The sequence below is a fragment of the Notothenia rossii genome, assembly GCF_949606895.1.
Source record: "Notothenia rossii genome assembly, chromosome: 4".
Classification (NCBI taxonomy): Eukaryota; Metazoa; Chordata; class Actinopteri; order Perciformes; family Nototheniidae; genus Notothenia; species Notothenia rossii.
The window spans coordinates 2,219,761-2,247,135 of record NC_136902.1 but is presented as its reverse complement, the minus strand read 5'-3'; the positions used below and the strand labels follow the sequence as shown (position 1 = coordinate 2,247,135).

The 27,375-nt window shown below is 38.6% G+C and overlaps 3 protein-coding genes across 4 annotated transcripts in view; all 3 read right to left on the bottom strand.

The window, feature by feature from the left end:
* Positions 1 to 2,559, bottom strand: part of slc13a3 (solute carrier family 13 member 3) — a 36,909-nt gene extending 34,350 nt beyond the window's left edge. The window contains exon 1 of the mRNA XM_079675216.1: positions 2,219 to 2,559. Coding sequence (XP_079531342.1) covers positions 2,219 to 2,326 — 108 coding nt within the window. The 5' untranslated portion in view covers positions 2,327 to 2,559. The remainder of the gene's footprint in view (positions 1 to 2,218) is intronic.
* An 874-nt stretch (positions 2,560 to 3,433) lies between these two features.
* On the bottom strand, positions 3,434 to 26,942 carry LOC307035684 (uncharacterized protein). Of its 2 annotated transcripts, XM_079675315.1 has the most exons (3): positions 26,443 to 26,942; positions 21,170 to 21,347; positions 8,088 to 8,266 (listed from the first exon to the last, which is right to left on the bottom strand). In XM_079675315.1, the coding sequence occupies exons 1-3, from the start codon at positions 26,537 to 26,539 to the stop codon at positions 8,227 to 8,229; spliced, it is 315 nt and encodes a 104-aa protein (XP_079531441.1). In that variant the 5' UTR covers positions 26,540 to 26,942; the 3' UTR covers positions 8,088 to 8,226. The 2 variants fall into 2 exon arrangements, 1 of the variants encoding a protein (XP_079531441.1); XR_013807150.1 differs by lacking the exons at positions 8,088 to 8,266; positions 26,443 to 26,942 and adding an exon at positions 3,434 to 4,114 and having other exon boundaries at positions 21,170 to 21,340.
* Positions 13,259 to 14,611, bottom strand: LOC307035657 (uncharacterized protein). Its single transcript, XM_079675274.1, has 2 exons — positions 14,483 to 14,611; positions 13,259 to 14,346 (listed from the first exon to the last, which is right to left on the bottom strand). The coding sequence occupies exons 1-2, from the start codon at positions 14,597 to 14,599 to the stop codon at positions 13,525 to 13,527; spliced, it is 939 nt and encodes a 312-aa protein (XP_079531400.1). The 5' UTR covers positions 14,600 to 14,611; the 3' UTR covers positions 13,259 to 13,524.
* Positions 26,943 to 27,375: the final 433 nt, after the last annotated feature.

Sequence of the window (27,375 nt, the reverse complement as noted above, 5' to 3'; positions counted from 1 at the left end):
CATCTTTTACTTAAGTAGAAGTACAGATACTCGTGTTTAAAAATACTCTGGTAAAAGTAGAAGTACTGACTAAACTTCTTTACTCAAGTCAAAGTAAAGAGGGCTTTGAAATGTACTTCAGTAAAAAGTACCCATAACTAGCAGCTGTAAGAAGTAGAAAGTACAGGTATTTGTGTTCAACATGTAAGAAGTAGAAAGTACAGGTATTTGTGTTCAACATGTAAGAAGTAGAAAGTACAGGTATTTGAGTTCAACATGTGAGAAGTAGAAAGTACAGGTATTTGTGTTCAACATGTAAGAAGTAGAAAGTACAGGTATTTGTGTTCAACATGTAAGAAGTAGAAAGTACAGGTATTTGTGTTCAACATGTAAGAAGTAGAAAGTACAGGTATTTGAGTTCAACATGTAAGAAGTAGAAAGTACAGGTATTTGAGTTCAACATGTAAGAAGTAGAAAGTACAGGTATTTGTGTTCAACATGTAAGAAGTAGAAAGTACAGGTATTTGTGTTCAACATGTAAGAAGTAGAAAGTACAGGTATTTGTGTTCAACATGTAAGAAGTAGAAAGTACAGGTATTTGTGTTCAACATGTAAGAAGTAGAAAGTACAGGTATTTGTGTTCAACATGTAAGAAGTAGAAAGTACAGGTATTTGTGTTCAACATGTAAGAAGTAGAAAGTACAGGTATTTGTGTTCAACATGTAAGAAGTAGAAAGTACAGGTATTTGTGTTCAACATGTAAGAAGTAGAAAGTACAGGTATTAGTGTTCAACATGTAAGAAGTAGAAAGTACAGGTATTTGTGTTCAACATGTAAGAAGTAGAAAGTACAGGTATTTGAGTTCAAAGTGTAAGAAGTAGAAAGTACAGGTATTTGTGTTCAACATGTAAGAAGTAGAAAGTACAGGTATTTGTGTTCAACATGTGAGAAGTAGAAAGTACAGGTATTTGTGTTCAACATGTAAGAAGTAGAAAGTACAGGTATTTGTGTTCAAAGTGTAAGAAGTAGAAAGTACAGGTATTTGAGTTCAAAGTGTAAGAAGTAGAAAGTACAGGTATTTGTGTTCAACATGTAAGAAGTAGAAAGTACAGGTATTTGTGTTCAACATGTAAGAAGTAGAAAGTACAGGTATTTGTGTTCAACATGTGAGAAGTAGAAAGTACAGGTATTTGTGTTCAACATGTAAGAAGTAGAAAGTACAGGTATTTGTGTTCAAAGTGTAAGAAGTAGAAAGTACAGGTATTTGAGTTCAAAGTGTAAGAAGTAGAAAGTACAGGTATTTGTGTTCAACATGTAAGAAGTAGAAAGTACAGGTATTTGAGTTCAAAGTGTAAGAAGTAGAAAGTACAGGTATTTGAGTTCAAAATGTAAGAAGTAGAAAGTAAAGGTATTTGTGTTCAACATGAAAGAAGTCAAAGTAAAAAGTCGTCAGAAAAATAAGTAGTGGAGTAAAGTACTGATACCAGAAACATGTACTTAAGTACAGTAACAAAGTATTTGTACTCCACTACTTCCCACATCTGCCCTCCTGGGGATCCACAGGGGGAAGGTTAACATCAAAAATAATGTGTGTATAATCTGCTTTTAACACCAAAGAACATATTCAGATGTGATTCCCACATAATCAGCGTTTGGATTTGGATCAGAAACTGCAAAACAAATACTTTGTATTCCCTTTTTGTCATTTTTCTGTTTATACAAATACAACTGTGTGAAATCATATCACAAGAAAGCCCTTTCAGTTAAAGTCAATAATAAACCTTAAATGGGCATTAAATATTTTGGAAAATTAATTGGTTGCTATTTTCTATACTCCTATTATGAACTGTTATTACAACCTTATCACAACCATATTTTGCCTATATCATACCCATATTACACTGTTATTTGACTCATATTACAACCATTCTTAGACCCATATTACACCATTCTTAGACCCATATTACACCGTTATTACCCCGTTATTTCACCCACTTTACACACTGACACAGCCTGTCAAATAAATGTCTCCCCCAGGATCCAGAAACCAGTTAAAAATCAATATTCAGACGACAAGTAAAGAAAGACAAAGTGAAATCTACCATTCACAGTACAGAGATGCATTGAGGGAAACAGCATAACGTACATTGCACATGTCGCACTTTAAAGGTCCTGCGCGACTCGAACCAACTCCTGACACTTTTATGACGTTTTATAAAGTAGATTTAAAGCTGCTCACCTTCTCGGGCAGAGTGAAGACGAGCGGGAGGAGGAGGAGCGGCGTGAGCAGCAGGATCAGAAGTTTGTGGACGCACCACAACTTCTTAGAAACCGCCGACAGATTCATCTCAGAGAGTCGGAGAGCAGCGTTCAGAGAGAAGCTGCACACTGAGTCAGGAGGGGATTAACCTCACACCAAACTCTGCGCACACACACACACACACACACACACACACACACACACACACACACACACACACACACACACACACACACACACACACACACACACACACACACACACACACACACACACACACACACACACACACACACACACACACACACACACACACACACACACGCACACTCTCTGCACACACACTGAACACACACTTTAACCCCTGCAGCAATTTGAAGACTTTATACATAAGAGGAGGCTAACGTTACTCTCGTGCTGCCCTTCTTGTGCAACACACCGCTCACCTTATAAATAAATATATAAGACATTTTTAACAAGCCTCTGTGTTTCATGTTTATTATTATAATTGTTCCTATTTTTACTTTATTGTTATTATATAATTTATTCAAATGTAAATTGTTTTTAGGGAGATGAAAAATATGCTCTTGACTAACTCTTTTAAAGAAACGTCTACGAATGCACACTGTCCCGTCACCCACAAATAAAACAAGATCACATAAACTATCAAATATGCTTCAAACGTAGCTTTGCAGAATTCATATCACCGTTAATCCTCTCTTTATTTTTATTGGTGGAAATATATATTTATCTTCATTTAACAAATTATTATACATATTTTATTTTAGTTTTGTATCAGCACAGTCCTTTTGTTGTAACAATGTATATACTCAAGAGAGAACATGTATACAGACATTTAAATCATTTTCTAAATTACCTTTGAGAAGAAGGCTTCATTGGTTCATTTGACATTATTACGTCTTACAGTGTGGTGGGACGTGCACACATAGACCTCAAAGTGGGCTTGAGCCCCTACCCCTTTTCTTCCGCCAGAGAAAGTGCCCTTTTTATGGGGTGATTTTTAAATAAATGAATATCTACTGCTGTTTGCGCACACTTTCCAAAAATATATTGATTGAATAAAAAATAAAAATATCAGGCCGGGAGATTAGACTGTGAAGTTCCGCTGCTCTCTCTCCCTCCCTCCCTCCCCCCCCCCCCCCCCTCGCGCACAGCGGTGCGGACATCGGCAGTCCCTCAGACAGACAGGTAACAGCACCTCCCACTTTACTGTCCCACATTATGCCGGCTTGTCTTGGCTCATTTTGAAGGTGAGTGGTGATGAACAAATGACTAAACTGCCAGTGTGTGAAAGACACACTCAGAAGCCAAAGTACAGAAGAGAGGCTTTCTGATCTCCTCCTCCTCCTCGCTATATTGAGAAGGACATTCCTGTTATCCACAGTGAAGTAATAAACATCTGCAGGGCCATGGCCCCCAGAAGGTGGCTGCTGTAAGGGAGGAAGGAGAGACAACAAGTGAAGACACAAAAACATATTTAACCACTTCCAAGTGCAAAGAAAGATACAAAGAAAGTTAGTAACAAAATAAGTTATTAACGAAATATTTAATTTCAGATTTCAAGACGAGGAGGACAGGACCTGGCCCAGCAGGAACGGCACCTGGCCCAGCAGGAACGGCACCTGGCCCAGCAGGAACGGCACCTGGCCCAGATGCATCGGAACCTGGCCCAGATGGATCGGCACTTTGACCTGAGCTTAGCGGCTGCTGCCCGGACGAGGGAGATGGATGCGACCTTGAGAAGGGAGGAGGCCGCTCAAGCACAGACATTTCATTTAGCCTTCCTGCAGTCTTGAGCAGGTGCTAGGGGGAATGGGCAGCCGGCGTGGCCCGTCTCCTCAGGAAGACGAGCGTCTGTGATAAAACAAAGAAATAACCTCTGGCTGAGAATATATTGTTATTATATTGTTTATATCTTGTTATTGTTTACATGTTTACTTTCTTGTTTATTTATTATCTTTAAAATGTTTATTTTATTTTTACAATGCCATGACTTTTTATGCTGCTGCAATAAAACACTTCCCAAATTGGGATCAATAAAGTACTTCGTTGACTCATCTTGTCTCTTGTTGATAAATAATTGCAGCCAACAGCGATCACACAGAAAGATGGCATCATCTAGGTGTCCCTCTGCAGTCAGAAATATAATAAACACCATCATCTGAATCAAATTCAGATTCACATCATCTTGATAGTAGTAATAAGGATGCAGCATCAATCACATTAGTATGCATACAAAGTGACAGGTGGGCCCGCCCTAAATTATGCTAATGAGCTAAGTCCCGCCTCCCTTTGTTCGAGGTGTTATCACATGTAGGTGTGAGATCCTTTGATGTGAGGGTTGAGGTGTTGTAACATGCCGATAACACACCGGCATGTTATAAGCCTTTGATGTTAATCTATGTGTTGATTAAGGCAGTCTCTTTGAAGTTGTGTATGAGACTGTCTCGCACCCTGTCCCCTCACACCCCCGTCCCCCTCCGGCCCCTTCCTGTCACACCCCCATGTAATGTGAGGGCTGATGTGTTATAGCGTGTAAGTGCGATATGTCCTGTTGTCTAATCTAATTAGCCTTTCATGTCTGTCCTTTGATGTGAGTTTTGAAGTGTTATAACATGCCGGTGTGATAACGCACTGGCATGTTATAAGCCTTTGATGTTAATCTATGTGTTGATTAAGGCAGTCTCTTTGAAGTTGTGTGTCAGACTGCCTCGCACCCCATCCCCTCACATCCCCGTCACCCCTTCCTGTCACACCCCCCATGTGAGGGCTGATGTGTTTTAGCGTGTGGGTGTGATATGTCCCCATGTAGTACAGCTTTTGTTGTCTAATCTAATTAGCCTTTGATGTCTGTCCTTTGATGTGAGTTTTGAGGTGTTCTAACATGCCGGTGTGATATCGCACCGGCATGTTATAAGCCTTTGATGTTAATCTATGTGTTGATTAAGGCAGTGTCTTTGAAGTTGTGTGTGAGACCATAGATATAAACACCAGATGGCTCATGGGAGATTTTCCAGCGTAGCTGACCGGCCGCCATCTTGCCACAGTCAACAGTTACTCTGATTCGCGCTATGGTAGCTGTTGTAAGGTGAGTGATCTGCACAAAAATACTCTGAACTCGCTGAAATATTGACTGATTTTCAAACGGTTTGGTTTATTATAAACATTATTAGCATGGCTATGATACAGGATGCTTGGACATGTTGAAATTGCAGCTTTTCTTTGTGTATGTGGTTGTATTTATTAGCTGGCTAATAACAAGAGGCTGTGAGTGAGACCTAGTATTACAAAGTTGACCCAGCAACTTTACACCAGTGGGAGAGGCAGAACTGCTCTTTCTTTTCAACATCACTTAAGTTACACATGATTTCTTCCAAGTGGTTTGGCTTGTTAAAAACATCTTGCATTATGATACAGGAATTTGCTGGCTTTGTGTTTACAGAAGTACCTGACTATGCCGGACTTTTGTGCAGCCTACGGATGCTCCAATCGCCGCTGTCTGCCACCTACTATGTATTTATTAAATCTTCATGTTCCATGAGACGCAGCACTATGTTCCCCACATATGTTTATGTTTGCTCAGTCTAATAAACCCATAACATGGTTGTGAAAGAATACAAAAGCTGAGGCTGGACGATGGTTGATTGTTGGTGTGCCATGTGTCACCGTGTGTCTTAGTGGTTTTGTGTTATACTGTATTTTATTGTGTGCAGCTGGTCCTTATCTCCAAGACACATTTAAAACAAATAACCTTGAACCTTGAAGCCCCATCTCCCCCCACCTGCTCCTGCTTCCTACATCCCCTCCACACCACACCAAGTTGTTCTTCTTAATAATAATAATACATTTATTTTGGAGGGCCGCCTTTCATAACACCCAAGGACACCTTACAGGGGCATAGGGGCAATATAGGGAACCATTTACACAGTGGATTTAGTGAGATATCAGCCGGGGTGAGACAAGACAAACCACAAATGGAATACAGAAGGACAAAAAAGGACACATGGTACAGTTTATATTATGCTTGGTCTTTTTTCAATAACATATTTCAAAGGTTCTGGATTTTTTTTACAAATCTAGAAACTAAATACAAAACTAGGATGATATGAAGATCTCATGTCCAAAATAATTGTGATAAATGAGACAGAACTGGCCTGTCTGTGAGCTCATTCTATGTTGGTTTGGTTCTTCTGATAAAGGTGTGAATATCTAAATAATAAACCAACATATGCTATTGTCATTAGTTGTGTCCCTGTTCTTCAAGCTAAGGCATTGCTAAATTAACAACTCTTGGCTTCAGAGTGGTAACATGAGACCGATTTTTATATATAAAATATAAATGTATTTTAATTTTATAATTTATTTATAATTTATTTTAAATATTAAAAATATAATAAAATAAATGGAAATATATACACCGGCAAATATTTCATATAAATACCTTGTGTGTGTGTGTATAGCTATTGCTTTATCTGATTCATGTTATTTTCATATGAAAGTCCATGATTATAAGTATGCAGTATCATAACTACATTTTTGATGTTTATAAAAAACCAAACCGTTTGAAAATTGGTTGAAAATTGAGCAAGCTATGGTTATTTAAATAGTAAACCATAATGTTATGAATGAGAGAACTGCCTGTGGCAAGATGGCGGCCCAGTGGCAACGTCGGTCTCCATTGGCCAGCAGCGTGGGTGAGTCATCTAGTGTTTATATCTGTGTGAGACTGTCTCGCAACCGGTCCCCCTCCCGCCCCTGTCACCCGTTCCTGTCACACCCCCATTCCTTTGGCTGTGATGTCAGAAGATAGTGGGGGTGGAGTTAGGTAACAAATAAATATGCTCAAACTAAATAAAAAGCCATTAATTTTCACTCACTAAAACACTTTATTGTCCTCTAAATTTGATTTAGGGTTTTTTAAATGATTTGTGCTTGCTAAGGCTGTTTCTTTTTAAGTTTTGTGAGACTGTTAACTAATGTTTCATTAGTTTACTAACTACAAGGAACTCTCTTTTTATGAAGAGGGTATTCATATTAATTTAAAAAGATCTTATTTAGGTTTTAATATCATTGGTGATAACTAAGGATGTTCTCTTTAGTTGTAGGGCTTGTGAGCTAATGTTTAATTACTTTATTAACTACATTGAGTCTCTTTGAAGAGGGTAATAATAATTTAAAAGATCTTAATGACTCCTTGATCTTGTCTTTTTTTGATTGTTTAATTATTTCACACAACTATAAGGAAGCCCAATATGAAGTTATGTGAGGTTGTATTGGGGTAATATTAGGATTTTGCTCTATGCAAAAAAAGAGAAGTTTTTAAAAATGTTTTTCCTGCTGTATTCATTCCTGGGCGGATTCAGTGGGGTTGATCAGAACAAAGAAACACTGTAAACACTTAAGATATATAGAATTAAGAGTGTGGGGGTAATGAAATTACTCATTTACCAACATACAAGGCTTCGTCTACTGAAGATCAATGCAAGGGCAGAGTTTCACTCTGTGGGGGAACAAAGGAAGCATCCTAACGACTCGTTAATCACCTGGACAAAGGACTCTTTAAAGCAGAGATACCACATGCTGACACATACCTGAACATCAGCAGGAGTAAATACACCATAAGATTAAAATAAGATATATATGTTTAGTTATTTATGATGAACAGGGTTCAAGGACTTTTGGTGATACGCTGGCCTCGTAAGAACTCAGATGCTCAATTCCGTTGCTCGGTAATCTTCTTTATTGTTAAGAAAACCAAAGCTCTCAATAATGACTCCTAGGCTGTACTAGGATTCTCCATATAATCACTAGGTTCAACTAGGTAATGAAACATGAATCTCTGGTAAACAGGCATAGAGATAACCACATCACAAGACGAACCGACACCAGATAAAGGGAGAGAAGGACTAAATATACACATTAGGCAATGGGGCACAGGTGGACACAATCAGGGGTGGGAACAACAATCACTCTAGCAGGTGCCACACGGACAGGAAGTGCCGACACCTGGAGAGAGAGAGTAGAGTAATTAACATCAAAAGACAGATATACAAAACACTAAAGGCCCAGATACACCGGCCCGAAATCGGCAGTAAATGGGAGTCGGGCCGAACATGAGCGTGGACACGCCCTATTCGGAGTGGTGTGCGCCGCACCGTCGGGTCTTTTCTGCCGACCTGACGCCTTTTCTTGCCGATTCAACATGTTGAATCGGCGTCGGGAACACCACCGGAAGTCGGACAAAGGGATAACACCGATTGGCTGTTCAGCTAGCGAATCAGTGCATGAGAAGTGTTAACGGAAGTGAGGGAGGTGAACAAATGATTTAAAATGGAAGATGGAACACACACGGACGGCTATTTCACCTCATCGGTTTATAGAGCTCCTGTTCGTTCATGTTTTCAACGGACGAGAGTGAGAATGGAAAGAAAAACGCTATTTGTTGTTTGTTTATATCACGGAGTCTGTTCTTCTTCTGTCTTCCGGTTGTTCCGGTTGTTGCCTCTTTTGAATGATGAATACACACTACCGCCGCCTGCTGGTAAGGAGAGTTATAGCCACTCAAGCATACGCAGTTCATACGTGCTCGGCTCGGATTTGCGGTGTGTTCCTGTGCGCGAAGTCAGCAAATACGCAGGAGAGTCCGGCGACGCAACAGTCGGTGTCGGCGTCGGCGACTTCACGGGTCACTGGCCGGTGTATCTGGGCCTTTAAACACAACAGCTAACAGGACACTATCGCTAAAACCTTACATTTGGTGCTTCAAGTTAAGCTCCATATCTTTTCTAGCTATTTAAAAAAAAAACTTTTTCACCATTTATTGTCTTATGAAGATATAGGAAAGATTCTAGAGTCTTTTTTAGGCCCTATGATTCATTCCCTGTGGAAAGTGAGTATATTTAAACTGTACGTGTTGTATTTAGCTTATTTTAAAAATCAAATATGTGTTTTTATGTGTAGAGTATCCAAAATAACCTTTATATACTTACTATTCCTAATTACTAGTACCCTCAGTAAACCATCACGACGACAGACCTGTACCGAGTGAAAGCGGCCCTCCTCTGGAGTTTACACACCCCCGGCCTTCTGCGCCAAGGGATGGTCTGCGTGTGATCTCCAGCGACCGCTTCACACACCATCCCTCCGAGAGCCAGACATACTCATCCCCTTTCAACGCCCCCCTGCAGCCGCTCAGGTTCGAAACCCCCATACAGAATGTTTGTGACTGTGGGAGCCTGTCCCTACCCCCTCCTCCCCCATTCATGCCATCTTGTCAGTAGACAGAGGGGAGATGGAGTTTTAGAAAACATTCACCTTACACTTGTATTGTCCTCTCTAAAACACAGTGTCTGTAAAGTTGGGGGAGACTGTGTGAGACCTTACAAATTAGAAAATAAAATACTTTGCCTGAATACATTTTCTTTAAAGGCACTTTTGATTTGAACGCTATTTCAGTGGAACAATCCATTTTTGTTAACATCAATGCTTTTTTTCTCTTTTCTTGTGTCACTAAGATACTTTTAGACACACTTTGATGTATGCAACACTTAATGGTAGAATATGAAGTACTTTGTAAGGAATTCGGTTTCTTTTAATGGCCGTTTTTTATTTTTAACACTTGTTCAGTTAAACAATGTAGGTTTTTCTTTTCTGATAACCTCACATATTTTAGTTATTTTCTGATACCAAGATACTTTTAGATACACTTTGATGTATGCAACACTTAACAAAGGGTATAATATGAAGTACTTTGTAAGGAATGGGGTTCTTTAATACCCATTTTTTCTTATTTTAACACTTGTTCAGTGAAACAATGTGGGTTTTTTCTGATGTTTTAGTTATTTTCAGCTACCAAGATACTTTTTTAAATCTACGTGTGATATCACACCAACATGTGATAACACCCTGAACAAAGGGAGGCGGGACTTAGCTCATTAGCATAATTTGGGGCGGGCCCATCTGTCACTTTAAATGCATACTAATGTGATTGATGCCGTATCCTTATTACTACTCTTGATTTTGAGAAGATATAAACATACATGCATTTATAAAGCAATAACAAACACCATCAGTTCGGAAAAAGCCCATAAGATAAAAGTTAGGGTTAGGGTTAGGGTAATGTTGTGAATCGAGTGGCCTGTGTTCGTCGTCCATAACATACGCCTGCCCATACCATAACCCCACCACCACCATGGGCCACTCGATTCACAACATTACCCTAACCCTAACCCTCACACCAGATACTGACTGGTTTTCGGACCCCCCCAGACCCCCCCAATAAAGCAAAACTGCACGTTTCAGAGTGGCCTTTTATTGTGGCCAGCCTTAGGCACACCTGTGCAATAATCATGCTGTCTAATCAGCATCTCGATATGCCACACCTGTGAGGTGGGATGGATTATCTCGGCAAAGGAGAAGTGCTCACTATCACAGATATTTTCACATTTATGAACAATATTTGAGAGAAATGGTTATTTTGTGTTTATAGAAAATGTTTTAGATCTTTGAGTTCATCTCATGAAAAATGGGAGCAAAAACAAAAGTGTTGCGTTTATATTTTTGTTCAGTGTATAAAGAGAGACTTGGCCTTTATCATTTGGAATTGAAAAACACACAGTCTTTCTTCTCTGACATCATTACCAAAAAAAACAACAACGCACGTGCCTTGTTTGCTACCGTCGACAGACTAACTAACCCCCCAGTGTCAGTAGCTTCTGAATTTCTATCCACCAGGGCGTGCTATGATTTTGCCTCCTTCTTCACTGACAACATTCAGAAAATCAGACAAGCAGTCAGTGCCTCTGCATCAGGTACAGCAGATGTGTTGTCTCTGTGTCCACCTAAAATCTATTCAGACACCATGACACAATTCCATCAGATTAATTATAAAAACCCAGAGGACATTATTCAACTTCTGAAATCCTCCTCCTGCTGCCTTGATATTATTCCAACAGGATTTTTCAAAGATGTTTTTCGTTGCATGGCCTCAGATCTACTTCCTTTAGTAAACAAGTCTCTTCACTCAGGTGTTTTTCCACAGGCCCTGAAAACTGCAGTCATTAAGCCGCTCTTAAAAAAGAATAATCTAGACGCTTCAGTAATGAACAATTACAGGCCCATATCAAACCTCCCATTTCTAGGTAAAATCATTGAAAACGTTGTTTTTCAACAGTTGAGTAACTTCTTGCATTTAAATAACTGTTTGGATGTGTTCCAGTCAGGCTTTCGTCCAAACCATAGCACAGAGACTGCTCTTGTAAAGGTCTTCAATGACATCCACTTAAACACAGACAGTGGCAGAACTTCAGTGTTAGTATTATTAGATCTCAGTGCTGCGTTTGACACTGTTGACCACAACATATTACTAGACCGACTAGAAAACTAGGTGGGACTTTCAGAAACAGTTCTACATTGGTTTGAATCCTACTTAAAGGACAGAAACAACTTTGTTTCTATAGGTAAATACACATCTGAGTTGACAAATATGACATGTGGGGTTCCTCAAGGCTCCATCTTGGGGCCTCTGCTCTTTAACGTCTACATGCTACCACTGGCTCAGATAATGAAAAACAACAAAATAAGTTACCATAGCTATGCGGATGACACACAAATTTACGTAACAATTTCACCAGGAGACTATGCTCCAATTCAAACACTGAGTAAGTGCATTGAACAAATCAATGACTGGATGTGCCAGAACTTTCTCCAATTAAACAAAGATAAAACTGAGGTAATGGTTTTTGGAGCCAAGGCAGAACGTTTAAAAGTTAGCGCTGAGCTTCAGTGTGCAATGTTCAAAACAACAGATAGAGCCAGATATCTAGGTGTAGTCATGGACTCTGACCTGAGTTTCAACAGTCACATTAAAACAGTTACTAAATCAGCCTACTATCACCTAAAGAACATATCTAGGATTAAAAGACTAATGTCACAGCAGGATTTGGAAAAACTTGTCCATTCTTTTATCTTCAGCAGACTGGACTACTGCAATGGTGTCTTCACAGGTCTCACTAACACATCTATTAGAAAGCTGCAGCTGATTCAGAAAGCTGCTGCTCGAGTCCTCACTGACACTAAGAAAGTGGATCACATCACTCCTGTTCTGAAGTCTTTACACTGGCTTCCTGTGTGTCAAAGAATATATTTCAAAAATACTGCTGCTGTTTATAAAGCTTTGAATGGTTTAGGCCCAAAATGCATTTCTGACCTCCTGCTAAATGATGAACCATCCAGATCTCTCAGGTCTTCAGGGACTGGTCAGCTTTCTGTCCCCAGAGTCAGAACTAAACATGGAGAAGTTCAGTTCTTATGCTCCAAATATCTGGAACAAACTCCCAGAAACCTGCAGGTCCGCTAAAACTCTTACTACTCTTTTAAATCCAGGCTGAAGACTTTTCTCTTTGTCGCTGCTTTTAATTGAACTTTTCGTATCTTAGACTGCACGGTAACTTTTATCCATGTATTTTTTTTTCTTTTAATGTTTATTTTTTTATCTTTTCTTTTTAATGACTGATTTGAAATGCCATTTTCTTAATGTCTTTCATTTTTTGTAAAGCACTTTGAATTGCCTTGTGTTGAAAAGTGCTATATAAATAAACTTGCCTTGCCTTGATCAGCTAGGCAGGCCCTTGTGCAGGGACGAGCTCCCCTAACCCATTCAAGCTTTTAACATGAAGGAAGGTTGAGGTTATATTCTAATACATTATTTTATGCTGTGGATACTTTAGCCTCCATCCATGTTTACAATGTTCCACACTTATTTTACACTTGCATTTATGAATATAGTTTTGCTGTGTTTTACACTTTTGTATTTATGTTTATAGTTTGCTTTTAATATTTGCTTAATTTATTAGAAAGATTTTCTTTTCATGATCTGATATTTTCTCAGATGTTCTTATTATGGGGCAGAACTTACTGGTGCTTGAAATTCGAGTATTTACTAAATAGTAAATTCTGTTTTAAAAAAAAGTTGTTTAAATCATTTGACAAATAAATGTATGTGAATAAAAAGATGTATTTATGTTCAATACAATGAATCTTTAGCTATTCAGGTAGCGCATCAAACCCTCTCATATGTCCCTGCCCTCCTCTGCACCTCGTGCCACTGCTGCCCCAGGCTCTGCTGCTGCTGCTGCATCCCACCCATCATCATAGGCCTCTCCATGACTCTCACAGAGGTTATGCAGAGCACAGCATGTCAGCACCATGGATTTCACAAGTTTCACATCAGTCATTTCTTTTCATGAGGCAACGCCACCTTCCCTTCAGTCTACCACTACCCGCGCTCTGCAAATTCTCTTGTTGTATTGCACATGTTCTGCTGTCAGCCGTCCAGTGTCAGGGAAGGGTTTTAAGAGCCAGTTTTGCAAGGGATAGGCATTGTCTCCCAGGATGTAATAGCCAGCATTCACCCCACCAATGTTCCTGGTGCAACATGGAGAGTAGTTGCCACGGCTGGCCAACTCCCACAATATGGACAGTCTCAAAACCCGAGCGTCATGGACGCTCCCAGGCATTCCTGCTAACACATTCCAGAAATGTCCCTTTCCATCTACAACTCCCTGAAGGATGATGGAGTGCCAGCCTTTACGGTTGAAGTAGTTGCAGTGGTATTCCTGTGGTGCCAAGATGGGTATGTGTGATCTATAAACATCATCTACACACTGAGGGAGCCCCCACCTGTTCTCAGTGTAGGCAGCCATTTCTGCAAACTTCTCCCGGTCTGGTGAACGAATTAGTTCCGGTACTAACAACGTCTCTGCAGCAGCACAGAAGTCTTGCACACACCCGCACACAGTTGTGTTGCTCACTCCGAAAAGATGTCCAATGCTTCTGTACTCTGAGCCGGTAGCAAGCTTCCACAGTGCGATGGCCACTTTCTGCTTTAGAGGTAGACACACGCGGAATGTTGTGTCCTGTCTCTCCATCACTGGCCGCAGTTTGTTGCACAGGTAGACGTAGGTTTCCTCAGACATCCTGAAGTCCTCCACCCACTGAGTGGGTGTGACAGATGGAACAATCACACCCCACCACTCGGTAGCTCGGTCGAGCATCCAAACACATGGACTAAGGCGGCGACGTAACTTCTGAAATACACAAACAAAAGCATACATATTTTAATACGTAAAAGTGTTAGATACAATTAATTAAACACTTGAAACACTTTGGTCGTATAGTGAGCATGAGCCTAAACACATTGCTAGTTAGTGAACGTTAGCTTACCGAGTAGCTTTGTCGTCTAGTAGTGATTAGAGTCGTCCTGGAGTAGTCTCTGCCGCGTTGTAGGATTGCCAAAACTCTCCCGTCAGCTTCTTCTGCGTTTCGTCTTGCTATAAGCATCCTATTTAGAAACAAACTTTGCCTTCTTGCTGTGATAAAAAGCCACATACCAAGAAACAAGTAAACAACCGCTTCCACATCCTCCATTGTTGTGTTTTGTGAGTTGTGTCGCATTGACGATGACGCCACAGCTGTGTGCGTAGCTCCGCCCGGATGAAACTTACTATAGATACGACCCCAGTTCCTAAACTGTAATGGAAATGTGCCATAAAGTGAGCCAGTCCTAACAAGGCCGAACGAGGCCTAGCCAAACCGAGCCAAACCGAGCGAGGCCGTGTATTGGAAATGCGCCATTAGAGTACCCGTCTTCTCATACATTGTTATTTCAAAGTCCGATGTCTCATCATCAGGAAAACTTAAGATAACGGCCTTTTTAATTAATATTTCAAATTAATTAATTATAATGATAATAATCCTTTTCCTTCATTTGTTTACCCTTAGAAGTGAACATACCTCATAATGTTACATCAGGATGTTAAACTAAGATTTAGCCAAACAATCATCTCAAACCATTTTACAGTACCAGGCACTGAGGTAGATCAGTATCACTGTATCAGATGTAACTGGTGATTGAACAAACACGACATGCAGACCAATAACACATGTTTACAAGTTCAGCAACAGCCTTTGTTACTCTAACATTTTAAATAGGAATATTAGAAATGGAACAAATATGCAATCTTCAGAAATGTTCTTAACAAATGGAGAGTAATGCCATCTCTCCATCTAGTGAATAGCCAACATATTTAAAAAATGTCAGATATATACAAATAAGCCTAAATACTCTATTACTATCAAAGTCTAAAGCTAAGGTGAACAGTTTTGGTAATGGACAATTTAATTCTAAAAAACAAAACTGTACTCGTGTCTCTGTTATACTTTGTGAAGTATTCACAATATAACTAACCCTCTCTAGGATATCAAATCCGTTCATTTTTAACCAGATACTATTTCCCTATTTACTTTCAGTTCATAATAACAATGGTATAATGACCACACGTTTTTCCCATAGCTAGTTTATACGTCAAGATTATTATGTGTGACATAATAATCAGATGTCTTGTTTGCTAAACAAGGATATTAAACTTTAATCTGTTCAGTATTCCAGACCATCGTTAAACAAGCAGCCTCCTTTCTTAAACACTAAGCATATCGTTCTACACCACCCTCTGGAAAACTCTTGATCAGTTATGCTGTAAAGTCATTGCATCATTTCTTCATAGTCTGACCAGTCTGAGACACGCCTGTCTCAAGATCTGGTCATAATGAGAACAGTCAGTGATTCGTTGTCCTCTGCAGCTGTAGTCAGTGGCAGGGCCCCCAAAAAGCTAGAACCGGCCCTGGTCAGTGGGCTCCAAGGAAACTCTCTCTCTGGAACCTCTGGGTCAATGTGGTACAATCAGCAGACACATGTTGTCCTCTGTACAGCAGGAATCCCCAAAAACTGCAGTTCCTCTTCACAACACTGTTGCCTTGACAACGAGGCACAAGCAAACTGTCAAAACCTCCTCAGAGATGCGTTCTTTGCACACTTCTTCTGTTTCTGTAGTGAGCAACATCTCATCAACACACTGATTCAGAGTACAACCCAAAGGTGGTGCATAACCATCCAGTGCTGCTGTAATCACAGCAAATCAGCTACTAGAGGAAATCTCAATTTAAATCTCTCCTCCAACGGATTATAAAATGGCTGAGTGTCTATATGGTCAGGCATGCTGAAACATGTGAATGTTAAAACAAACTAATGGTAGTAAAAGTATCCAGATTATTTACTTCATCAAAAGTAGTAAAACTACATTGTAAAATATCTTTTGTCTCGTTGACTTCCTGCTTTTAAATTCTAGTCAGGAAAATAACATAAACATCATCTTTAAAATCTTCTTAAATTTGAAACCAAAAAGGTCTTCCTTCTCCACCATGATCCATTTCAACATCTAAGTCCATAAAACGGATGATTTCTCTTTAAAACCATGAGGAATGACAGTTTTCATAAAACTCTATTCTCCTTTACTTCAGTTCTAAGTCAATGAGCAAATTGCTCATTGACTTAGAACTGAAGTAAAGGAGAATAGAGTTTTAAATATGAGATTGTGCTAACTGGTGAATTAAGAAGTGTAGGACAACGTGATTTCTTGGAGGAGGCTGCCTCCTTAACCTCTATAGATTCATCTTTTATCTACTTGCCTATTCTATTCTTTTTCTAATTGTTTATCTAAGTTGTGATACAAGCAGGTTAGGTTGTAACAGAATACAAAACATCAAGTAACTGTATTCAGCGCTATATTTGAAAAACAAGTAATCTGATTTCAGTTAATGAATATATCTTTGGAACACTTAAAGGAATTATTGGTGGAGAAGTTTCCTCACTAAATGTAATCTTCATGACTAAAGCTGAACCCTAAAGAAATCATCACGGAACAGTTTTCTGTCCTTATCACTCAATTGTTTCAATAAAAACAAAACAGGCATGAAAACTCCCACAGAACATCTCAACACTTTATTCCATCTAAGCACGAATGTTTACGACAGACACGCCATATATTCCAAGAAGAAATATCTAAATTAATATTAATCCAAAACGGTCTTTAATGATATCAATTGTGAACTTTCTTAATATGAATTGTAAATGCAACGTATGTTCTCCTTAGATCAAAGATAGGATAGTTGCAGCTGAAACTGGTTAATAGCACTTTTCTGTTAACCTATAAGCATGTTGTTCTTATATCTAGTAATATATATATATATATTTTATTTTAGGTTACTCATGAAACAGTAAACCATAGGAACATTTTCCAGAATAGCGGTTAACTTCATATAACATTTACTCCCTCTAGACTCTTCAAACCATCTTAATTAATTCTCCTGTCCCTCTCTTGCCTCACTGCCCTGCAGCTGCTCCTGTCCACAAGCTTCTCATCACTCACACGAGACATCTTTGTGTTATCCAACAGTGTGAGACGCCTCGAGCAAGCATCGTAAAGCACCTCTGTCATGCTTAAACATGAACAGATTCCTTATGACACACACTTATAACACCTCCTGTTTACTACTTACCACCCTTTCTTCATAAACTTCAAAACACAATTGTGGTGAATCGTTTGCGTTTCCAGTTTCCTATCTACTTTAACCAACCACCAACTGAGAGTCACTGTTGTGTGATAAATACAACTCCTAAATAACATTAAAATATATATTTCTTCAGTTTGTTATTTAACGTTTAACAAATTCTCCTCTTTCTATGTCTTATAATAGGTGGAAAAATCCACTATTATATTTAATTTGAATCAAACCTTAATGTAGTTCATATACTCCGTAAACCTCTTTTTACTTTCCCTTAACGTTACTGTATGTAATTAAGTTCCTTTGGAATATAATTAAGTACAACTCTTAGTCAAATCACAAATACCATGACATTCACAATGCAATGCAATGGTATCAATCAGTTCTCAAAGACTGTGTTTAAATAGCAACAAATCATTGTTTCTTATTTATTTCAATATATCTACTACTTCAAATCACACATTGATCCGTTCATTTCAATGTATTCACTCCAACTTCAGATCAATCGTTGGTCTGTCACTCCTTGTTTTAAATTCAACACTCAGCAGCCTTCTTCCAGGAATTAGACGAAAGAACAAGCAGACACACTCCGGGCTGCTGCTCGACAATTAGAGCAGAATGAGGAGAAGGGGGAGGGGGGGGGGGGGTATCTAAAGCCTGTTGAGTATCACTTGAAATGTGTTGGCTCTGTGAAACCTGATGAACTTATATGATTCTGTTTTCCTCAAGTTTGTATCTTCCTGGTCGAATGCACTGATTGTAAGTCGCTTTGGATAACAGCGTCAGCTAAATGTCATGTAACACTTTCACAGACAAAGACAGACACACCCCGGCTGGAGCTCTCAGACTTTTCAGGAGAAGGGGGGGCATGTTTCATCTCTTAATTACCGAACGGATCGGATGTGCGCTTGGCTCGCAAAGCACATTTGTATTCCTCAACCAATAAATCTCTGAACCTTTAGACGATCATCAGGATGCTCTCAGGCAGAATTCAAGACTACGAGGTCAGATACAGTGATTCCTCCAGCAACACATGTCCTTACGGCTAGCAAAGGTCATATCCCCTCAGTCACCCTTTAGCTTCTCAGGAAGACTACGAGCAGAACACACGTTATCTCTCCAGTATCAACATTTATCAACATAAAACCAACAAACAAAAGAAACAACCATCAAACAGAACAAACAACCATCAAACAGAACAAACAACCATGAAACAAAAGAAACAACCATCAAACAGAACAAACAACCATCAAAAAGAACAAACAACCATCAAACAAAACAAACAACCATCAAACAGAACAAACAACCATCAAACAGAACAAACAACCATCAAAAAGAACAAACAACCATCAAACAGAACAAACAACCATCAAACAGAACAAACAACCATCAAACAGAACAAACAACCATCAAACAAAACAAACAACCATCAAACAAAACAAACAACCATCAAACAGAACAAACAACCATCGAACAGAACAAACAACCATCAAACAGAACAAACAACCATCAAACAGAACAAACGACCATCAAACAAAACAAACAACCATCAAACAGAACAAACAAACATCAAACAAAACAAACAACCATCAAACAGAACAAACAACCATCAAACAGAACAAACAACCATCAAACAGAACAAACAACCATCAAACAGAACAAACAACCATCAAACAAAACAAACAACCATCAAACAGAACAAACAACCATCAAACAAAACAAACAACCATCAAACAGAACAAACAACCATCAAACAAAACAAACAACCATCAAACAGAACAAACAACCATCAAACAAAACAAACAACCATCAAACAGAACAAACAACCATCAAACAGAACAAACAACCATCAAACAGAACAAACAACCATCAAACAAAACAAACAACCATCAAACAAAACAAACAACCATCAAACAGAACAAACAACCATCAAACAAAACAAACAACCATCAAACAGAACAAACAACCATCAAACAAAACAAACAACCATCAAACAGAACAAACAACCATCAAACAGAACAAACAACCATCAAAAAGAACAAACAACCATCAAACAAAACAAACAACCATCAAACAAAACAAACAACCATCAAACAGAACAAACAACCATCAAACAAAACAAACCACCATCAAACAGAACAAACAACCATCAAACAGAACAAACAACAATCAAACAGAACAAACAACCATCAAACAAAACAAACAACAATCAAACAGAACACACAACCATCAAACAAAACAAACCACCATCAAACAGAACAAACAACCATCAAACAGAACAAACAACCATCAAACAAAACAAACCACCATCAAACAGAACAAACAACCATCAAACAGAACAAACAACAATCAAACAGAACAAACAACCATCAAACAGAACAAACAACAATCAAACAGAACAAACAACCATCAAACAGAACAAACAACCATCAAACAAAACAAACAACCATCAAACAGAACAAACAACCATCAAACAGAACAAACAACCATCAAACAGAACAAACAACCATCAAACAAAACAAACCACCATCAAACAGAACAAACAACCATCAAACAGAACAAACAACCATCAAACAGAACAAACAACAATCAAACAGAACAAACAACCATCAAACAGAACAAACAACCATCAAACAGAACAAACAACCATCAAACAGAACAAACAACCATCAAACAAAACAAACCACCATCAAACAGAACAAACAACCATCAAACAGAACAAACAACAATCAAACAGAACAAACAACCATCAAACAGAACAAACAACCATCAAACAGAACAAACAACCATCAAACAGAGCAAACAACCATCAAACAAAACAAACAACCATCAAACAGAACAAACAACCATCAAACAAAACAAACAACCATCAAACAGAACAAACAACCATCAAACAGAACAAACAACCATCAAACAAAACAAACAACCATCAAACAGAACAAACAACCATCAAACAGAACAAACAACCATCAAACAAAACAAACAACCATCAAACAGAACAAACAACCATCAATCAGAACAAACAACCATCAAACAAAACAAACAACCATCAAACAGAACAAACAACCATCAAACAGAACAAACAACCATCAAACAAAACAAACACCCATCAAACAGAACAAACAACCATCAATCAGAACAAACAACCATCAAACAAAACAAACACCCATCAAACAGAACAAACAACCATCAAACAGAACAAACAACCATCAAACAAAAGAAACAACCATCAAACAGAACAAACAACCATCAAACAGAACAAACAACCATCAAACAGAACAAACAACCATCAAACAGAACAAACAACCATCAAAAAGAACAAACAACCATCAAACAAAACAAACAACCATCAAACAGAACAAACAACCATCAAACAGAACAAACAACCATCAAACGACAATCAACACATTTCAACCATAGCTTGTGCAAGTCTTAAATCCTCTCCTCTGCTTTTTCTTTTTAACCAATACAACTTCAAAAGTCCTTTCATTCCAAATACGTTTTGCTTACTGAGAGTCGGTATTTCTTCTGTGGAAGTCTGAAGTCTGGTTTCTCAATTCCTTGAGATTTGACCACAGCCGTCTCAGGGCTGCCTGGCCAGGGGAGTTGAGACCCCCAGAGAAGGAACACAGCAACCTCCAGCATCGGCATCTCGGTATGACCTCAAACATTTTGTGGAGATCCAGCACTCACAACAGGAAAGAATGAAACAGAGAGGAATCAATAAAACACAAACACAGACATAGTTTAGATTAATCATTATTATTTCGTTGACACCAAACACCAATGGGGAAACATGACCTGCCCTCCAGCCCTCATACAGCAATGCTCCCCTGAATACCAGAAGCACAGGGCAGATATAGGTTTCCTAAATGACACACGAACATGTTCCCTAAACATGTTTAACGCACACATTGTCAGGTCTCCTAAACTTGGACATGCTCCAGATGTCGAAAGGTCATCATCTCATGACGTCTTTAGGAGTCTTGCAGGATATGAATGATCCAATTAACAAACTATATATACGTCTGCACATGAGCGGACATACGTTTCTTTACTTTAACTAACACACCAACTCCTTATCGTTTCTTAGCTAATGCATGCTGGGTATGAACCACTAGCTTTAGACTCTAACTGTATTATATCTGAGGAAGAACTCCCTTGGACTTCCTCTGACCTGATAATGGCAAAGACCATTGATAATTAGCAAAGAGACGATTCTCTGGAAACTGTAACTTAACAACATACCTAGTTACTATGACTAGGTCCAAGATTGATATAACAAAGTACTCTTTCAGTGTCGTATGAATACTTTTACTCGTAACAAAGTACTCTTTCAGTGTCGTATGAATACTTTTACTTGTAACAAAGTACTCTTTCAGTGTCGTATGAATACTTTAACTTGTAACAAAGTACTCTTTCAGTGTCGTATGAATACTTTTACTTGTAACAAAGTATTCTTTCAGTGTCGTATGAATACTTTTACTCGTAACAAAGTACTCTTTCAGTGTCGTATGAATACTTTTACTTGTAACTGAGTACTCTTTCAGTGTCGTATGAATACTTTTACTCGTAACAGAGAACTCTTTCAGTGTCGTATGAATAATTTTACTTGTAACAAAGTACTCTTTCAGTGTCGTATGAATACTTTTACTTGTAACAAAGTACTCTTTCAGTGTCGTATGAATAATTTTACTTGTAACTGAGTACTCTTTCAGTGTCGTATGAATACTTTTACTCGTAACAAAGTACTCTTTCAGTGTCGTATGAATACTTTTACTTGTAACAAAGTACTCTTTCAGTGTCGTATGAATACTTTTACTTGTAACAGAGTACTCTTTCAGTGTCGTATGAATACTTTTACTTGTAACAAAGTACTCTTTCAGTGTCGTATGAATACTTTTAATTGTAACTGAGTACTCTTTCAGTGTCGTATGAATACTTTTACTTGTAACTGAGTACTCTTTCAGTGTCGTATGAATACTTTTACTCGTAACAGAGTACTCTTTCAGTGTCGTATGAATACTTTTACTAGTAACTGAGTACTCTTTCAGTGTCGTATGAATACTTTTACTTGTAACAAAGTACTCTTTCAGTGTCGTATGAATAATTTTACTTGTAACAAAGTACTCTTTCAGTGTTGTATGAATACTTTTACTTGTAACAGAGTACTCTTTCAGTGTCGTATGAATACTTTTACTTGTAACAAAGTACTCTTTCAGTGTCGTATGAATACTTTTACTTGTAACTGAGTACTCTTTCAGTGTCGTATGAATACTTTTACTTGTAATAGAGTACTTTTACAGTGTGGTACAAGTACTTCTACTTGTGCGTCAGTGTCTCAGGAGGGACACAGGTTAGTCTGAGGGTTATGTCTGTGAATGAGTGCAGGACGATGATCAGCGAGAGTTAACCCTCTGCATCTCTTAGACTTTACACCTGTCTTATTGTCCTTTAACTTCTTTTGTATTCATTATTTAGTTTACTTTTATGGTTTTTAAATATCATTTTATATCATATTTATCTTTGCGTAGTAACCCTTAGCTTCTGTTATAAATAAATGCATAATAAATGTCCCTGTAAAAACTCTTCAAAACTCCTTAAAATCACAAAACGCTGCGTCCTGTCCAATCAGCTCCACGTCCACAGCATCAATAACTGATATTGAAAATGGATCAAAATCAATGTTATTTCTAATAATTGATAAATGCGTCAGTTTGAAGAAAATAAAACTCTTGAGCAAAAAACTACAGAGTGTTTAAATCTATAAAGTGTATTACACATTTCCGTTTGCTTTTAAACTCCCACAGTATTTAGTAAACAACGATATATGCAATGACTAACGATAAAGGGTATCATATGCAACATGTTTTATAACCACATAACAAAGACCTGCAGTTTCTACTTTACACATCATGGCCCCATCTTGTGGTCGAAAATTAAAATACACAATTTCAAACTAAAGACCAAACAAAAAGTATAATTCCAGTTTAATGTGCAGAAACACATTTGATGTATTTATGAACATGACTTTGTAGATTGAGATGTATGATGCATGTGAAAGGGCCCAAGTTACCATGCAGCATACACACTCATTCATTGGATTGATTTCCAACGCACAAACCTGAATCTTATCCTGTGACCTTTTAGTTCTAAGAAACACATTGTTTCCCCGTGTGTCTTATTCCAGTACGTGTGTCTTATTCCAGTACGTGTGTCTTATTCCAGTACGTGTCTTATTCCAGTACGTGTCTTATTCCAGTACGTGTGTCTTATTCCAGTACGTGTGTCTTATTCCAGTACGTGTGTCTTATTCCAGTACGTGTCTTATTCCAGTACGTGTGTCTTATTCCAGTACGTGTCTTATTCCAGTACGTATGTCTTATTCCAGTACGTGTCTTATTCCAGTACGTATGTTTTATTCCAGTACGTGTGTCTTATTCCAGTACGTGTGTCTTATTCCAGTACGTGTCTTATTCCAGTACGTGTGTCTTATTCCAGTACGTGTGTCTTATTCCAGTACGTGTCTTATTCCAGTACGTGTGTCTTATTCCAGTACGTGTGTCTTATTCCAGTACGTGTCTTATTCCAGTACGTGTGTCTTATTCCAGTACGTGTGTCTTATTCCAGTACGTGTGTCTTATTCCAGTACGTGTCTTATTCCAGTACGTGTGTCTTATTCCAGTAAGTGTCTTATTCCAGTACGTGTGTCTTATTCCAGTACGTGTGTCTTATTCCAGTACGTGTCTTATTCCAGTACGTGTGTCTTATTCCAGTACGTGTGTCTTATTCCAGTACGTGTGTCTTATTCCAGTACGTGTGTCTTATTCCAGTACGTGTGTCTTATTCCAGTACGTGTCTTATTCCAGTACGTGTGTCTTATTCCAGTACGTGTGTCTTATTCCAGTACGTGTGTCTTATTCCAGTACGTGTCTTATTCCAGTCCTGCTCTTTAAAGTAGAGACACTACATACTGATATACACCTGAACATCAGCAGGAGAGGAGTCTTTAAAGTAGAGACACTACATACTGATATACACCTGAACATCAGCAGGAGAGAACTCTTTAAAGTAGAGATACTACATACTGATATACACCTGAACATCAGCAGGAGAGGACTCTTTAAAGTAGAGACACTACATACTGATATACACCTGAACATCAGCAGGAGAGGACTCTTTAAAGTAGAGACACTACATACTGATATACACCTGAACATCAGCAGGAGAGGACTCTTTAAAGTAGAGACACTACATACTGATATACACCTGAACATCAGCAGGAGAGGACTCTTTAAAGTAGAGACACTACATACTGATATACACCTGAACATCAGCAGGAGAGGACTCTTTAAAGCAGAGACACTACATACGGATATACACCTGAACATCAGCAGGAGAGGACTCTTTAAAGTAGAGACACTACATACTGATATACACCTGAACATCAGCAGGAGAGGACTCTTTAAAGCAGAGACACTACATACGGATATACACCTGAACATCAGCAGGAGAGGACTCTTTAAAGTAGAGACACTACATACTGATATACACCTGAACATCAGCAGGAGAGGACTCTTTAAAGTAGAGACACTACATACTGATGTACACCTGAACATCAGCAGGAGAGGACTCTTTAAAGCAGAGACACTACATACTGATATACACCTGAACATCAGCAGGAGAGGACTCTTTAAAGTAGAGACACTACATACTGATATACACCTGAACATCAGCAGGAGAGGACTCTTTAAAGTAGAGACACTACATACTGATATACACCTGAACATCAGCAGGAGAGGACTCTTTAAAGTAGAGACACTACATACTGATATACACCTGAACATCAGCAGGAGAGGACTCTTTAAAGTAGAGACACTACATACTGATATACACCTGAACATCAGCAGGAGAGGACTCTTTAAAGTAGAGACACTACATACTGATATACACCTGAACATCAGCAGGAGAGGACTCTTTAAAGTAGAGACACTACATACTGATATACACCTGAACATCAGCAGGAGAGGACTCTTTAAAGTAGAGACACTACATACTGATATACACCTGAACATCAGCAGGTGAGGACTCTTATTTGACAGCTTTAGTTACTTTGCATATTAGAGACAAATGTATTTGTTCTGATGACCTCGACAATATCTGGAACACAAGACCCATAGTGAGCCCCGTAGATGTGGTCGAGTCCTATGAAGCAGCTGTTAGGTGTGAATGACCAGAGAGAACATGCTCAGTGTGAAATGAGACTCCATAATGATGTGTTTAATGTGAGGTCACACTGACATCTAGTGGTGATCTGCAGACATCAACACAAGGTCAACATTAAACTCCTCATAACGTTAAGCATTATTGAGAATGTGATCAATTCACATGACTTTGGTAACATGATGCTTTTATTAAAGCTTTTAAAAAATGCATATAGTTAAAGCTGGTTTAAGATCACCCCATGTCTGTCCTCCTGAGTCCTACATTTTATTGTTTTTATTGTATTTTATTGACTTTTTGTTGTATTTTACATTATATCTTGTACTTTAATAATTTATTTGTGTATGTTTGTTAATAATATAAAGCCCAACTTAGATTTGATTAAACTTTTCTCTGATCAGCTGTAGCTAAGGCAACAGGTGGCAGTTAGCCTACATTAAGTTTGTACCCACCGGTCAAAATACATTACCGTAATTACCTGAACGTTTTAAAACGTATTAATTAAAACATGTAAGGTGCTTTAAAAGTGATATAACGTAGTGAAAGGTCTTAACAAGTACCTTTAGCGCTGTTGCTGAGCTGAGGTATGTCGGTGTTTGGAAGTGAAGCATCACAGAAAGCACCGGGAGGAGGACCGAGGATTTCATCTCTGTTCATCCGGGAGAGGGAGCAGGCAGAGCGGCCAGCAGACAGAGCAAAGACCCCTGGTAGTGCGCCAGACGCTGATGCAAATCGTGGCCAAACGGTGGGACTACATTTAACATTTCACACACAATACACCCTGAAACTACACACTGCGGAGATTTAGACCTGAGATTAGGGAAGACCATTTCCACAACAGAAAATAACATGATCTACCTGTAAGTCATTAATATGATTTATAATGTAATTAATATGATTTACTATCTCATTAATATACTCAGATATTGTACTTTAGTTAAAGTAGAGGGAATATTAATACAATGTTTTGTAAATGCTCTTATTTTGAAGTGCTTCCTGTTTGCTGTTCAGTTTCACTTCTTGCTCGTCGGTCGTGTCGCACCTTCTTCTTCTTCTCTCTAAAGGTTTGTAACTCTTTGTGACTTTAAAGCTTTTAGAGACAACTCTGATTAGCAATCATCGCTCACAGAATAAGAATAACTCTTTAGTTTAACTTTTAGAGACTCAGAGACAGACTTTAACTCTCTTCCTGTTTTTACCTGAGATACACATGTGGGCGAGGGGGGGGGGAGCAGACTGGGACTGAAAAACGGCCGCTCGGTTGGCTGACGGCCGGCCGTTCTGTGATTCTCCAGAACACACAGATACTACCGCTATTATTATTATTATTATTATCAATCATTACTCAGGGAATAAATCAGAGACCCGCTGTCTTTATTTATGTCCTTACTAGTGTGTGTGTGTGTGTGTGTGTGTGTGTGTGTGTGTGTGTGTGTGTGTGTGTGTGTGTGTGTTCCTCGTCACATGACTAGCGAAGTATTTAAAGATAAACA

Excerpts from the sequence above, each read along its gene's own strand:
- LOC307035657 (XM_079675274.1), bottom strand. The coding sequence starts at position 14,599 with ATGCTTATAGCAAGACGAAACGCAGAAGAAGCTGACGGGAGAGTTTTG. Across the intron at positions 14,347-14,482 it reads CTAGACGACAAAGCTACTCG|AAGTTACGTCGCCGCCTTAG; the intron begins GTAAGCTAACGT and ends TGTGTATTTCAG.
- LOC307035684 (XM_079675315.1), bottom strand. The coding sequence starts at position 26,539 with ATGAACAGAGATGAAATCCTCGGTCCTCCTCCCGGTGCTTTCTGTGAT. Across the intron at positions 21,348-26,442 it reads GCTCAGCAACAGCGCTAAAG|TGCTGGATCTCCACAAAATG; the intron begins GTACTTGTTAAG and ends TCCTGTTGTGAG. Across the intron at positions 8,267-21,169 it reads AGAAGAAATACCGACTCTCA|GTGTCGGCACTTCCTGTCCG; the intron begins GTAAGCAAAACG and ends CTCTCTCTCCAG.